General features: G+C 51.9%; 1 protein-coding gene across 1 annotated transcript in view; it reads right to left on the bottom strand.

Annotated features, from left to right (window-relative positions):
- Positions 1-13,677, bottom strand: part of NOTCH2 (notch receptor 2) — an 87,503-nt gene extending 73,826 nt beyond the window's left edge. The window contains exon 1 of the mRNA XM_038757680.1: positions 13,573-13,677. Within this exon, the coding sequence (XP_038613608.1) occupies positions 13,573-13,660 (88 nt within the window). The 5' untranslated portion in view covers positions 13,661-13,677. The remainder of the gene's footprint in view (positions 1-13,572) is intronic.
- Positions 13,678-16,816: the final 3,139 nt, after the last annotated feature.

Genomic DNA, 16,816 nt, shown 5'->3' on the forward strand with positions numbered 1-16,816 from the left:
CCCTCCCCGCCTTTAGCCACTTCAAACCCGTCCCAGCTCTCCCGCTGGCCCCTGTTTTGCACACAGCAGTGGTTGGCCGCTCTGCAAATTCCAACAGTCCTAGCTGGAGCGTCCACACCGCCTGCGATGGCTCTGTGCCACACTGCTCGCCCGCCTGAGCTTACAGCACTTGGCCCGCTCCCTGATGGGATTGACTCAAACCTTGCTCCATGCCCGACCCTGAGCGAAATGCTGGGGAAGATACAAACAGAACAGAACAGACCTAGGCCCAGTCCCTGGTCCACATGGGGCTCGAAATCTGGGCCTAAGCTTGGAATCATGGAGGCCCTGGCTCTTTTAATAAATCCCTTCGATGAAGGATTCTGAACAGACGGCTGTCCTGGGCTCAAAGGCTTATATCCAATGTTCACGCTCCTCAAGTTGATTTACCGTACTTCTACAGACCACACGCGCACGTGCACAGACACACTCGCACGCTCACAGACATGCACACAGACATGCATGAACGCAGATACAGACGCACACACAGACAAGCATGCGCACAGACATGCACACACCCAGACATGCACACACCCAGATGCAGCGTGGCCTAGTGGATAGAGCACGGGCCCAGGAGTCAGAAGGACCTGGGTTCTAATCCCAGCTCCGCCAACTGTCTGCTGTGTGACCTTGGGCAAGTCATTTCACTTCTCTGTGCCTCAGTTACCTCATCTGTAAAATGGGGAGTAAGACTGTGAGCTCCATGTGGGACATGGACTGTGTCCAACCTGATTACCTCACATCTGCTCCAGCGCTTAGAACAGTGCCTGGCACACAGCGCTTAACAAATACTCCCCCCAAAAAACAAACAAAAAACCACACACATAGACACGCACACCCACACAGCCACAGCCACACACAGGCACAACCAAACGTGCACACACTGACACACACGCATACAGAGGCCTTCAGGAAACAGTGCTCTCAGCGACTCTCCAACTGTATCACAAGTTTCATTATTACTTTTTCTTCACTATAACTTTCTTTCCCCAGGTCTTCAAACCTGATTACTCTGGGTCCTCGAGAATTGTTTATTTGGTCCATTATTTCTACTCACTTAAGCCACAGTCTCACACAATCCCACAGCTCACAGAGCGCTTTCCGTCCTGTTCTCTGAGTCTAATGATCGGATCATGGAGGGGCCTTCGCTGCCATTTGGAGGGAAAGGGCCAAACAAATTTCAAAATTCAGATACACCTAGCCGACTGAAAACGGACGTATGACCGAAACAATAAAACCCAAAATCCTCAGGAGGACACGTGTCTGAGTAGATGTGAGCCAGAAGAAATGGGAGTCAAAATGAAAGTCTTCAAGCAGCATTATGATAATGATATACCAGGCGGTGAAAAGCTTCACTGACCGATATAGCATTTCCTTATTTTCAGATATTTAAATGTGTATGCTTCACGGGGCTTATTTGGAATGTATACAATAACTAAGTAGTGCACACTCCGAGGTCCCAAAGACAAGAAATACAAAGAGGCAATTTTTTGCTATGGTATTTGTTAAGCACTTACTATGTGTCAGACACTATATAAAGGAAGTAAGGGGAATTTGAAGGTGGCATGGTGGGGGAATGGGCCACATCAAGTGATTTTCTCACTGCCTCAAGGTTTGTTAAAAAAAGCAGGAAGGTGGGGCAGAGCGCTGAGGAGCTGGTGAGTAGACCTATTAGCGGAGGATGATAGAGGGAGGTTGTGTGAAGGGGAAGGCTTACCTGTTCTCCTGTGTCCAGGGTGTGAGCCCGCTGTTGGGTAGGGACCGTCTCTATATGTTGCAAACTTGTACTTCCCAAGAGCTTAGTACAGTGCTCTGCACACAGTAAGCGCTCAATAAATACGATTGAATGAGTGAATGAATATAAAGCGCCGGGGTAGATACAAGCTAATCAGGGTGGAAAGAGTCCACGTCCCACATGAGGCTCACAGTCTTAATCACCATTTTATAGATGAGGTACCAAGCACAAAGAAGTGCCTTGCACAAGGTCACACAGCAGACAAGTGGCAGAGCCGGGATAAGAACCCAGGCCCATCATCATCAATAGCCCATGCTCTATTAGGACACACGGCTTTCTCCTGGACAACAGGTCTGAAGTGAAGCTATGGGGATTGCCACGCCTTTGGGACCCAAGTCTTTCCCAGTGTCTCTGCAGGCAGGTGAGATGGCCACGAGGGGTAAATCCACAAGCAAGTGGAAGAACCACTAAGACACCAAACCCCACTGACACAGCCCAAACCCAGCACGAGTTCACATTTTTCACTGTCCTCCACATAGGTGCTGTGCCTCTAGACAATCCACGGCACTCAACAAAGCACACACACACCACAACCGTCTCATCTAGTTCCCGCTACCACCCCCGCCCCCCCCACCACCACAAATGTTTCATCTGGTCCTGCCTGTCCCCACTCCCCACACATCCACCTCAACTGATTCATCTGGTCCCCCCTACACACGCACACACACACACACACACACACACACACACACACACACATAGTACTTCCCTGCCCCCACTTTAGACACAGTTGAGAGTGCTTGCACACACACACATACACATACCACAAGTCTCATCTGATTTCTTCAACCTAGGGCAAATGCTCACGGGTGCACACACACAGACACACACATGCATACACACGCACACACCCTCCCTGTCTCACTGGGTTCTTCCCTGTCCTCACTTTTAAGGCGCACACACACACACACACACACACACACACACACACACACACACATTACGTGAACAAATACCAGTGTTAGTGGGTGGGAGAACTGGGCTCCTCCTAAGAAACAGGTTGAACAAGCATCAGCGACTCTTTGTGCCACAACGAGGCCGGCCCGGCAGGCCGGGGAGGACGCCGGCAAGCCCAGGTGGCTCCTGCCAGGCCAACACCCTGCCATGGGACCGGTTTGGAGACTAGAGTTTGCCTCGGGCAGGTCAGAGCTCAGGTTGGGAGGAGGATCCTGACCTCCTGGGCCCAGCAAGGAGACTCAGGACACCTGGAAAATTTGGAAACAGGGTCCTCGCCAGGTCAGGAGGGGCCAGGGCTTGGTGGGCAGGGGAGGGAGACACTGACACTGAGGCCCCCATCCTCTCAGAGCAGGAGAGTCCATGCTACCCGGGGGAAGCCTCAGGGAGCCACAGGGAGCCTTGGCCTCTGCTTTCTTCCAGGCTGGCTACTGTTCAAAGCCAGGCAGCCCATTTCCCTCTCACCCAGGCAGAGCCACCCCTAGCCATATTCCTCTGGAAGGCTATTATGGCCAGGCCAGCACGGCGGGCCGGCCGCCTCCTCCCTGCACAGACTCCTGGTTGCGGGGCCAGTTCTTCCTTAGGCTTCATTACTCTCCTGCTTTTCATCGTTCCCATCAAGCAATCACTTAGAGGAGAAGCAGCGTGGCTCAGTGGAAAGAGCACGGGCTTTGGAGTCAGAGGTCATGAGTTCAAATCCTGACTCTGCCACTTGTCAGCTGTGTGACTTTGGGGAAGTCACTTAACTTCTCTGTGCCTCAGTTACCTCATCTGTAAAATGGGGATTAAGACTGTGTGCCCCCCATGGGACAACCTGATCACCTTGTAACCTCCCCAGCGCTTATAACAGTGCTTTGCACATAGTAAGCGCTTAATAAATTCCATTATTATTATTATTATTATTCACTGAGCACTAAGGCTTAGGATAGGAGGATGGGAGATCCTCCCATCCCATTCCCATTATAATGGGAAATATAAAAATAATAATAATGGTATTTGTTAAGTGCTTACTATGTGCCAGGCACTGTACTAAGCACTGGGGTGGATACAAGCTAATCGGGTTGAACACAGTCCCTGTCCCAAGTGGATTTCACGGTCTCAAACCCCATTTTACAGATGAGGTAACTGAGGCACTTCTTCTCTAACCTGATCACCTTGTTACCTCCCCAACACTTGGACCAGTGCTTCTCACATAGTAAGTGCTTAATAAATGCCATCATTATTATTATCCCTAATCTATTTTAATGTCTATCTCCCGCTATAGACTGTAAGCTCCTTGTGAGCAGGGATGAGTCTACCAACTCTGTTGTATTTTCCCAAGCGCTTAGTACAGCACTCTGCACACAGTAAGACTGTGAGCTTGTGGGCAGGGAATCTGTCTGTTGTACTGTACTCTCCTACGTGCTTAGTACAGTGCTTCACACACAATAAGCACTCAATAAATACAAATGAATGAATAAATACCACCGAGAGATTGATTCCTGGAGAACACGGATGGGTCTACTAATTCTACTGCTCTTCCCCAAGCACTTAGCACAGAGTAGGTACTAGGTAAATGCTACTGATTGATGGTGGGCATGCTTTTAAGCCTCCACAGACCCTGGCATAGCAGAAAACAGAATTAACTTGAGCCTTCCTCACTCTCTTGTCTTCTGTCCTTGGTCTTCGGCTCCGCCTCTATCTTCTCTGGCTAGAGCAGGGCAGAGGGGAGAAGGGAGAGAAGTCTCAGAGCAAGCTACCCAAAGGCCACCTCTCAGTCCTCCATCAGGCTCCCCTGGTTTCAAAAGATCCCAAACCCAATGGCCCCATGAGCTGTGTCAGTTCTCCACTGTGAAGCAGCCACTCCTACACCTGCCCTGTTCTCAGTCAATCAACCATATTCACTGAGTGATTACCGTCTGCAGGGCACTGGATTAAGCATTTGGGAGAGAATAATATAGCAGAGTTGGTAGACAAGGAGTTTACAGTGTAGAGGGGGAGATGGACATTAAAATAAATCATGGATATGGATAAAGTGCTGTGGGGTTGAGAGGGAATAAAGGGTACAAATCCAAGTGCAAGGGCGATGCAGAAGGGAGAGGGAGTAGAGGAAAGGAGGGCTTAGTCGGAAGACAGCCTCTTGGGCCCACTGTTGGGTAGGGACTGTCTCTATATGTTGCCAACTTGTACTTCCCAAGCGCTTAGTACAGTGCTCTGCACACAGTAAGCGCTCAATAAATACGATTGATGATGATGATGAGGTAGGATTTTAGTAAGGCTTTGTTCTCCCCTCCCCTGCTGGATTACACCATCGGAGATCGCCTCTGGAAGGACAAATTCTGCCCTCTCTTTCCACGCTGGTCCCGGCCATTTTGCTCACCGTCACTGAAACTGTACATCCGTTGTGGGCAGGGAATCATGCCTACCAACACCACTGTATTGTATTTCATTCATTTGATTGTATTTATTTAGGGAAGCAGCATGGTGTAGTGGCTACAGCACCGGCCTGGAAGTCAGAAGGTCATGGGTTCTAATCCTGGCTCCACCACTTGTCTGCTATGTGTCCTGGGGCAAGTCACTTCACTTCTCTGGGCCTCAGTTCCCTCATCTGTAAAATGGGGGTTAAGACTCTGAGCCATCTGCGGGACAGGGACTATGTCCAACCCGTGTTTGCTTGTATCCACCCCAGCGTTTAGTACAGTGCCTGGCGTTAAAGTAAGCGCTTAACAAATACCATTATTATTATTATTACCGAGCACATACTGTGTGCAGAGCACCGTACTAAGTGCTTGGAAAGTACAATACAGAAATAAAGAGAGACAGTCCCTACCCACAACGGGCTCACAGTCTGGAGTTGTACTCTCCCAAGTGCTTAGTTCGGCGCTTGGCCTATAGTAAGCATTCAATAAATATCACCAGTTGATTGACTGAGAGGGTGGGAGAGCAATGATCCCCTGGTGGTTCTGAGTGCAAGTCATGCGCCGTTCCTCCTCTCTACTCTGAAAAGTCAGGAACCTCCTGAAAGACCACCTCCTCTGGGGAGCACTCCTCAATGGTCCCTCGCTAGGCACCCCCCACCCCAGACACCTCAGTGCTTTGGCGTCACCCTCCATTTGAGATAGACTTAGTCACCCTCCCCGGATTGGGTGTGCCCATGCTCTGGCAAGGTCAGCAACGGAGGACTGCTTGGCAGCCCTTTTAGATCGCAAGCTTCTCGAGGGCACGGATGGTGTTTTGTGCTCCTGACTCCCCCGACCACCGCCGAGCTCCTAGTACAGCGCTCTCCTCAGGCCAGCACTCTGCATGGTTCAGACCAGTGCTCTGCTCGGCTCAGGTGCTCAGGCCAGCGCTCTGTTGGATCACGCCAGGGTTCTGATTAGCTCAACCATTCAGGCCAGTGCTGTGGCCATCTTCGGTGATGAGAATGAAGGCCACGGGCCATGCCCCGTGACAAACCTTCTCCTCCTTTCAACATCAACTTGGTATAGCTCAGGAGAGGAGGGCTGGACTTTGGCAACTGAACACCCGGTTTCCCCTCTGCCACTAGCTTTTAGAAAATCTTGTGACCTCCATGGCCCTTGGAGGGATGCCAGCAATTATGGCACCCAAGGGGTCCTGCCAGTGAGGAGATGAAAACTCATTTAGAATCATTTTCCCCAACAATGGGAGAAAGGGACACTCCAGGGACCCAAGGATGCACTCGACAGAGTTTGTTCCCCAAGAAGGAGGGGCCCCAGAAGACCAACAGAAGCCTCCTGGGGGGTGGGGGGGCAAGAGGCGTGAGGAACTCCCCAACTCTTCGGGTGGCCACTGGAAGCAACATCCTCAGAGGACCAGGGCTGGGCAAGGACCTCCTTGGCGTCCCGGTGAGTTGGGGGCTGTTGGGAGCCACCCCCTAGGAACCATTCCCTAATCAGTCTCCCATAGAAACAGGCCCTGGGACCCTCCACAGATGGTGAGGACAAGGCTGCCTGGGGCTCCATCCCCAGGGCCCCAGGAACCCTCCTTCGGCTGGGGTCCAGCAACATCCGAGAGAGGACGCTGGCCGACAGGCAGTGTGGAAGCCGAATGCTTGGGTGCGGGGAGAGGGACGCTCAGGGGTCAAACAATCCACATTTCCAAGTTCTATAGTGGTGAAAGGTCCCAGGATCCTGCCCCTCCCACCCCATGGATATTCACTGCTTGAAGACAGGGGCTAGAGAGAGAAGGGCCCAAAAGAGGCGGCTGGGCCCGGGGCAAGCTGATGGTGACCATTTTGGTGCTCTCAGAAACCCAGCATGCCCATGCCCTCCTTGGGCAGGAAAACTCGAGGCGGGCTTGCTGCCAGCTTGGGTTTTCTTGGCCTAGTGTGCTGGGGCAAGTATGAGGAGTTGGGGTGAGGGGGTCAACACCTTCAGTGATAGGCTCAGAATCCAGAGTGACTGTGAGAAATTGGAGAAGTGGTCAAAAACGAGTAAGGGAGAAGTTCAAAAAGGACAAGGGCGGAGCACTGAACTGGGTGGTGGGGGAGGGGGTTGGCGACTGGGGGCGGTGGGGGAAGAGAACAGCACCCCAGATCAAAAAGAGTGACTACGGCAGTAGTAGTAGCAGCACATTTATTCACTGCTCACTTTGGGCAATGCACTGGACTGAAGAATGAAGAAGTGACACATCCCCTGCCCACAAGGAGCTTAAGGAACTTGCAGTCTCGAGAGAAGGGGAAAGGACCTCCGAAGGCTCGGTTTGAGGGTATGGCAATGGGAACGTTTCACCGAAGAACCTCGGAGGAGCATGCTTAGCTCCAGTGGCATCCCATCCCAGGCATACCTCTCATGCTCACAATTGATTGACTGACTGACTGCTCAGCCTCAGAACGCACTAGACACTCGCCGTTCACACAGCCCTGTACTAGGCAAGCACTTGGCACACACAATAAAAGTAATAACAGTAATAAAGATTAAGGTGTTTACTATGTATTTACTGTGCACTAAGGGCTGGGGTAGATAAAGGATAATCATATCACAGTCCCTGTCCCACACGGGGGCTCACAATCTAAGGGGGAGGGAGAAGAGGTATTTAATTTCATCCCCCATTTTACAGAGGGGGAAACTGAGGCCCAGAAAAATTAAGAGACTTGCCCAAGGTCAGTCAGTCAATCGTATTTATTGAGTGCTTACTGTGTGCAGAGCACTGTACTAAGCCCTGGGGAGAGTACATTACGATAGCAAAAGACACATTCCCTGCCCACAGCGTGCTTACAGTCTAGCTCTCAGAGCATGTAAATCAATCGATGGTATTTTCTGAGCACTTACTATGTACAGAGCACTGTTCTAAGTGCTTATGGGGGAGCCTGGGTTAGAACCTAGGTCTCCTGACTCTCTGTGTCTTGCACTTTCCACTAGGCCATCCTGGCTTCTAAGTAGAGGATACAGTCCTCTACCCTCAAGAATTTACAATCACGGTTCCACAAACACAGGGCTGGAAACCTCAACAAGAATGCAGCAGAGCCTCAGAGATGATCACAAAGTGAAAAAATGAAGGCCATGAGGGAAGATTCGAGGAACAGTAGTAATAGCGGTAGCAGTAGTTACTTACCGAGTGCAGTGCGTTTTACTAAGCACTAGGGAAGGAAAAAACAGAGAAAGGACACAATCGCTACCCACGAGGACCTTACACTCTTAACAGTTACTCGTCCTAGCAGACAGAAGACGGCATTTCATGGTCTAAGAAGGGACTTTACGCAGAGGTTGATCTCCAGCTCCATCGAGGACATCACCACCCTCATCAAAAGCCCTGATTGGGCACCTACAGGCTGCAGAACACTGTACTATTAATGCCTGTCTCCCCCTCTAGACTGTAAGCTCACGGTGGGCAGGGAATGTGCCTATGAACTGTACTCTCCCAAGCACTTAGGACAGTGCTCTTTACATAGTAAGCACTCAATAAATGCCACGGATTGGTTGATAAGAGAGGCCAGGGAAACAGCGTGGCTAGAGCACGGTCCTGGGAGTCAGAACGACCTGGGTTCTAATCCCAGCTCTGCCACTTGCCTGCTCTGTGACCTTGGGCAAATCATTTCACTTCTCTATGCTTCAGCTACTTCCTCTGTAAAATAGGGATTGAGACTGTGAGCCCCATGTGGGACACGGACTGTGTCCAACCTGATTAGTTTGTATCTACCTCAGCACTTAGTACAGTGCCTGGCACGTAGTAAGCGCTTTAACAAGTACCACATTTTTTTTAAAAAAGGGGAGAGTACACAAAGAGAAGGCAAGGTCCCTGACCTCAAGGAGCTTAACAGTCTAACAGGGGTAACGGGCACAAGTTATAATCACGGGGAGTAACTGAGGATGGAAGGTTTCTACTTTGATGAGTGTGGTGGGAGAGGGGTGGGAACTCAACTGCTTAAATGGCGTGGAGGGCCCAACCGGCCTGACTATTTCATTTAAAGGGGAGAAGTGCTCTCTGGACTAGGCAGGTTGCAAAACAGTGAGGAAGATTCCCAAGGGAAACTGACCACTTTCCTTCCCTTGCGGCCTCTTAGGGCTGATTCTCACTTGTCTGAAGACATGGGGATGGACTAAAGGACCTCCCCGGTGGCCTGTCGGTGGACACTAAGATGGCCTGCGGTTCTGAAGGAGGAACAGGAAAGGTCACTGGAGGAATGGATCGGGAGAGGCCAATGCAAATTCTGTGGGCCAGATGGAAGTCATGGGGGCTAATTGGTTTTGAAAATTCTCTGCAAGGCTGCTCTCAAGCACCCAAGCAGATCACACCACATTCAGATGATTCCCAGAGGGGCGACAAGCACAAGTCACATCCTCCGACAGGAAACTGCCATTGCTGAGAGCTCCCTCCAAGCTCAACTCAAGTCTCTGTGCAAGGCCAATAAGAGGGAGCTGAAAGGAAGGGAGAAAGCTGAGCAGCATGAAGCACAAGGGGCCTGAACGCTGGCTAAAGCTAAAACCACTTTGCCACTAACACACCCAAAGAGTGGGAGGAGGGGATGGTGGGAGGAACTGGGGAGGGGGGGGGGAAGGAGGGAGAGAGAACACAAACAAAAAGGGATCTTGTGTGTGCCTATCTGTAATTTATTTTAATGTCCTTCTTCCTATCTAGACATGTGGATCAGGTTCATGTCAACCAACTCTAGTATATTATTCTCTTCCAAGCCCTCAGGACAGTAGTGCTCTGCACAGAGTGAGTGCTCAATAAATACCATCGACCAACCGTTTCAGCACTTCTGCACCAACTACTATTCGTTCGGGTACAGTAATCACTGTATTCCTTCTGGGCATTGATGACTTACTGATTGTACTATTTAAGAAGCCCTCACCTACTTAGCCACCTTTCCATCTTCCTTCTATCTGTAAATTATTCAGCGTCTGTCTCCTCTGCAGATTGTAAGCTTCTTGAGGGCAGGGAGCACGTGTTCTATCTCTACTGGGCTCCCCCAAGCCTTTGCACGATGATCTGTGCAGTCAGAGCTCAATCGATACTATCGACTGGCTCTGGGAAGTCCACTTTCAAACACGATTTTGATTTGCAAGACGAAGTCCAAAAGGGAGAATCGAGGAGGGATGCTGCCCGGCCCACCTAGAGGTCAGCTTCTAACTCAGAGGGAGGGGAGGCCAGAAGCCAGCGACAGTGGAATAACATGGATAGAGTGGACGATAGCCTGGCTTGAGAAAACTAAGTCATACAAATTAATATCCGACCCCAGGCTTAGAACCCAAAATTTAAAGTATCAGAAGTGGATAAGTAGTCCCTTCTGGACAGAACAGAGTGATGAGGAATTGAGGGAACTTTAGAAGTGCTCCCCATTGTTAAACTTAGACTTTATTCTTCTTTAAAGTAACAGAGTTCAAAGCTACGGGCCCCTGAACTGGGAAGCCAATGATTGGGGTTCCTCAGTCGATACCCTTTAAATGGCTCAAACTCCTACTTCAATTCCAAGCATTCCAATGCCGGCCGCATACACATCTAAAATCCCGGAGGTAAGGTGGAATTTGGAAAGGGGACTAAGGTCCTCCGGTGACGAGTGATACTTTTATACGCACACGCGGAAGTAGACCTAGTCGCTGCCATTTGTACTACTATTACGAGCACTTACGCATAATTTTGTCAAGTGCACTGCAATCATTTTTATTAGTATTCCTCACAACCCTGTAAATTAAGCTATTACTGGTCTCCCCATTTCAAAGATGAGGCAACTGGGGGTCGGGGACTTGCCAAAGCAAGCTAGCTCCAGCCTCTGCGCTCCTCCTGGTCCACCGCTAACCCCTCGGGTCCCTCCGGGCCGAGACGGTAGTTGGCACGCAAAGGGAAGAAAGTTTGAGACGGTGGATGCTCCCGTTGGCTCTTGGACGGTTCCTGAAGTCACACGCTTCGGAGCCCTTCCCGTTTTCGGGACAGTTTCCCCCTGTTCTTTAACCTGACAACCCCCAACTCCCAGCTCGGCTGGAAATGAAGTCCCCGTGGGGGGTTGCAGGCGCCCGGGCCTGTGGGCCAGGCTGGACCTCACCGGGGAGGGGGCGGAGGAGGGGGGATGGGGACACCTGGGTCCGGCAGCAGCCTCCTGCGGGGTGACTGACTGACTGACCAACTGACTGACTGACCGACTGACCGATGGGGTGGGGGGAGGTGGAGCCTTGGCCTGAACCGGTGCCCCCCACCCGGCCCCGCTTCCTCCCAGGCCGGAGGGGGGTTGGATGGGGGTGGGGTGAGGGGCCCGGGCTAAAGCGGATCGGGCTGGGGGGCGGAGCCCCTGTCAATCAATCAATCAATCAATCAATCGTATTTATTGAGCACTTACTGTGTGCAGAGCACTGTACTAAGCGCTTGGGAAGTACAAGTTGGCAACATACAGAGACAGTCCCTACCCAACAGTGGGCTGTCCAACCGTGTCCACCCCCGTCCACCCGTCGGCCTTGTCCGCAGCCCCCGGCGACCCAGGACCGTGAGCCCACTGTTGGGTAGGGGCTGTCTCTATATGTTGCCAACTTATACATCCCAAGCGCTTAGTACAGTGCTCTGCACACAGTAAGCGCTCAATAAATGTTGGGTAGGGCCCGTCTCTATACGTTGCCAACTTGTACTTCCCAAGCGCTTAGTACAGTGCTCTGCACACAGTAAGCGCTCAATAAATACGATTGAATGAATGAAAGAATGAATAAATACGATTGAATGAATGAATGAATGAATAACCGGAGGGGAGGGGGGAGTCTGAGGAGGCTTGCTCCCCACCCCCCCTCGGGGGGGCCTGAGGAGCGCTACCCCCTCCCCCTCTCGGGGGTGTGAATACTCTTACCCCCCTCGGGGGGGGGGGGTCTGAGGAGCCTTGCCCCCCCCACCCCAGGGGAGGTCTGAAGAGTCTCACCCCCCAATCAATCAATCAATCGTATTTATTGAGCGCTTACTGTGTGCAGAGCACCGGACTAAGCGCTTGGGAAGTACAAGCTGGCAACATATAGAGACAGTCCCTACCCAACAGTGGGCTCCCACCCCCTCGGGGGTCTGAATAGCCTTGCCCCCACCCCCTGGGGGGTTTGAATAGCTTTGCTCCCTCCCATCTCCCTCGGGGGGGGGGGGGGGGTTCTTAAGAGACTTGACCCCACCGCCCCCCCCTCATTCATTCATTCATTCTATCGTATTTATTGAGCGCTTACTGTGTGCAGAGCACTGGACTAAGCGCTCGGGAAGTCCAAGCTGGCAACATATAGAGACAGTCCCTACCCAACAGTGGGCTCCCACCCCCTCGGGGGTCTGAATAGCCTTGCCCCCACCCCCTGGGGGGTTTGAATAGCTTTGCCCCCTCCCATCTCCCTGGGGGGGGGGGTCTTAAGAGACTTGCCCCCCCCCGCCCCCCCCTCATTCATTCATTCATTCCATCGTAGTTATTGAGCGCTTCCTGTGTGCAGAGCACTGGACTAAGCGCTTGGGAAGTCCAAGCTGGCAACATATAGAGACAGTCCCTACCCAACAGTGGGCTCCCACCCCCTCGGGGGTCTGAATAGCCTTGCCCCCACCCCCTGGGGGGTTTGAATAGCTTTGCTCCCTCCCATCTCCCTCGGGGGGTTCTTAAGAGACTTGCCCCCACCGCCCCCCCTCATTCATTCATTCATTCATTCTATCGTATTTACTGAGCGCTTACAGTGTGCAGAGCACTGGACTAAGCGCTTGGGAAGTCCAAGCTGGCAACATATAGAGACAGTCCCTACCCAACAGTGGGATCCCACCCCCTCGGGGGTCTGAATAGCCTTGCCCCACCCCCTGGGGGGTCTGAATAGCTTTGCCCCCTCCCATCTCCCTCGGGGGGGGGGGGTTCTTAAGAGACTTGCCCCCACCGCCCCCCTCATTCATTCATTCATTCCATCGTAGTTAGTGAGCGCTTACTGTGTGCAGAGCACCGGACTAAGCGCTTGGGAAGTACAAGCTGGCAACATATAGAGACAGTCCCTACCCAACAGTGGGCTCCCACCCCCTCGGGGGTCTGAATAGCCTTGCCCCCACCCCCTGGGGGGTCTGAATAGCTTTGCCCCCTCCCATCTCCCTCGAGGGGGGGTTCTTAAGAGACTTGCCCCCACCGCCCCCCCCTCATTCATTCATTCATTCCATCGTATTTAGTGAGCGCTTACTGTGTGCAGAGCACTGGACTAAGCGCTTGGGAAGTCCAAGTTGGCAACGGGGTGTGGAAGGGTCTGAGGAGGCTCGCCCCCCGCCCCGCTCGGGGGTGGGGGCAGGGATGCCCAACGCCCCGGCGGGATGGGGTGGGGTGGGGTGGGGTGGGTCCGGTCCGGTCCGGGGGTCTCGGAGGTGGGACTCACCGAGCGCAGGGTCGGTCCTGCCCAGGCAGAGCGCCAGCAGCGCCCACAGCGGTGCCCACGGCGGAGGCGCGGGGCACAAGGCGGGCATCGCCCTCGGCCCGGACGGAGCCTTCGGAGCCTTCGGAGCCGCCGGAGCCGCCTTCCCCTGGGGGTCCCGACGGGGGTCCCTGCCGGGGTGACCCCCCCCCCACCCCGCCCACCGGGGCTGCCCGCCGCACACCAAGCTCCAAAACTTGGGCAGAAACTTTGTCGGCGCTGTTCCGCGGCGGGCCGAGGTGTCCTTCCGCCGCGGCCCACGGCTCCCCGCTCCTCCTCCCCCCCTCCCCCCCCTCTCTCCCCTCCGCGGTGCGGGGTTTCCCGCGGAAGAAGCGCCGGCCGCCGGCCCCCGCCCGCGCGGAGGGATCCACGGCTTGTCCCTCCTCCCTCCTCCCTCCTCCCTCCGGAGATGAGCGAGCGGCAGCGGATGGGGGGAAGAGGTCCCCCGGGGGGCCATCCCCCTCCTCATTCATTCATTCATTCATTCATTCAATCAATCAATCAATCGTATTTATTGAGCGCTTACTATGTGCAGAGCACCGGACTAAGCGCTTGCGAAGTACAAGTTGGCAACCTATAGAGACGGTCCCTCCCCAACAGTGGGATCAATCAATCGTATTTATTGAGCGCTTACTGTGTGCAGAGCACCGGACTAAGCGCTTGGGAAGTACAAGTTGGCAACCTATAGAGATGGTCCCTACCCAACAGTGGGATCAATCAATCAATCAACTGTATTTATTGAGCGCTTACTGTGTGCAGAGCACTGGACTAAGTGCTTGGGAAGTACAAGTTGGCAACGTATAGAGACGGTCCCTACCCAACAGTGGGATCAATCATTCAATCAATCGTATTTATTGAGCGCTTACTGTGTGCAGAGCACTGTACTAAGCGCTTGGGAAGTACAAGTTGGCAACATCTAGAGACGGTCCCTACCCAACAGTGGGCTCACAGTCTAGAAGGGGGAGACAGACAACAAAACAAAACATATTAACAAAATAAAATAGAATCAATCAATCATATTTATTGAGCGCTTACTGTGTGCAGAGCACTGTACTAAGCGCTTGGGAAGTACAAGTTGGCAACATCTAGAGACGGTCCCTACCCAACAGTGGGCTCACAGTCTAGAAGGGGGGAGACAGAGAACAAAACAAAACATATTAACAAAATAAAATAGAATAGATATGTACAAGTAGAATAAATAGAGTGATAAATACGAAGAAACATATATACATATATACAGGTGCTGGCGGCAGAGCACTGTACTAAATGCTTGGGAAGTACAAGTTGGCAACATATAGAGACGGTCCCTACCCAACAACAGGCTCACAGTCTAGGAGGGGGAGACGGACAACAAAACAAAACGTGTGGACTGGTGTCAAGTCGTCATAACAAATAGAATTAAAGCCAAAAGCACATCATTAACAAAATAAATAGAATAGTAAATATGTGTCAAGCACTGCTTTAAGCACTGGGGTAGATATAAGTTCATCATATTAACAACATAAATAGAATAGTAAATATGTACAAGTAAAATAAATAGAGTAATAAATCTGTACAAACATATATACAGGTGTTGTGGGGCGGGGAAGGAGGTAGGGCGGGGGGGATGGAGAGGAGAGGAGGAGAAGAGGAGAGGAGGAGAAGAGGAGAGGAGGAGAGGAGGAGCTACAGGAGACTACACCCTGTCTCCCCCTTCTAGACTGTGAGCCCGTTGTTGGGTAGGGACCGTTTCTATATGTTGCCAACTTGGACTTCCCAAGCACTTAGTGCAGTGCTCTGCACGCAGTAAGCGCTCAATAAATACGATTGAATGAATGAATGAATAAATACGATTGAATGAATGAATGAATGAATGACCCTTCGAAGTGGGTTGGGGGTTGGGAACGGGCTGGGCGGAGAGGGAGCCCGAGCACTACTGACAAGCAGCCTCCCTGGGCCGTGGGATCAGTTTCCCCCTGACAAGTAGCCTCCCTGGACAGTGGGATCAGTTTCCTCCAAGTATTCATTCATTCATTCATATTTATTGAGCGCTTACTGCGTGCGGAGCACTGGACTAAGCGCTTGGAAAGTACAATTCGGCAACATACAGAGATAGTCCCACCCAAAAAATGGGCTCACAGTCCAGAAGTAGCCTCCCTGGGCAGTGGGATCAGTTTCCCCATGACAAGTAGCCTCCCTGGGCAGTGGGATCAGTTTCCTCCGACAAGTATTCATTCGTTCATTCATTCATTCATATTTATTGAGCGCTTACTGTGTGCAGAGCACTGGACTAAACGCTTGGAAAGTACAATTCGGCAACATATATAGTCCCACCCAAAAACGGGCTCACAGTCCAGAAGTATCCTCCCTGGGCAGTGGGATCAGTTTCCCCATGACAAGTAGCCTCCCTGGGCAGAGGGATCAGTTTCCTCCGACAAGTATTCATTCATTCATTCATTCATTCATTCATTCATTCATATTTATTTATTCATTCATTCATCTTTTAGACTGTGAGCCCACTGCTGGGTAGGGACTGTATATGTTGCCAACTTGTACTTCCCAAGCCCTTAGTACAGTGCTCTGCACACAGTAAGCACTCAATAAATACGGATGATGATGATGATTTATTGAGCACTTACTGTATGCAGAGCACTGGACTAAACGCTTGGAAAGTACAATTCGGCAACATATATAGTCCCACCCAAAAACGGGCTCACAGTCCAGAAGTATCCTCCCTGGGCAGTGGGATCAGTTTCCCCATGACAAGTAGCCTCCCTGGGCAGAGGGATCAGTTTCCTCCGACAAGTATTCATTCATTCATTCATTCATTCATATTTATTCATTCATTCATTCATCTTTTAGACTGTGAGCCCACTGCTGGGTAGGGACTGTATATGTTGCCAACTTGTACTTCCCAAGCCCTTAGTACAGTGCTCTGCACACAGTAAGCACTCAATAAATACGGATGATGATGATTTATTGAGCACTTACTGTATGCAGAGCACTGGACTAAGCGCTTGGAAAGTACAATTCGGCAACATACAGAGATAGTCCCACCTAAAAACGGGCTCAAAGTCCAGAAGTAGCCTCCCTGGGCAGTGGGATCAGTTTCCCCCTGACAAGTAACCTCTCTGGGCCGTGGGGTCAGTTTTGCCCCCCCGGGGGAGGGAGCAGGACTGGTTTGCTTCGGGCTTCCCCGACCGGATCCAATTCCTGGGTGGGGCTGGGG

The sequence above is a fragment of the Tachyglossus aculeatus genome, chromosome 16 (assembly GCF_015852505.1).
Source record: "Tachyglossus aculeatus isolate mTacAcu1 chromosome 16, mTacAcu1.pri, whole genome shotgun sequence".
Taxonomy (NCBI): Eukaryota; Metazoa; Chordata; class Mammalia; order Monotremata; family Tachyglossidae; genus Tachyglossus; species Tachyglossus aculeatus.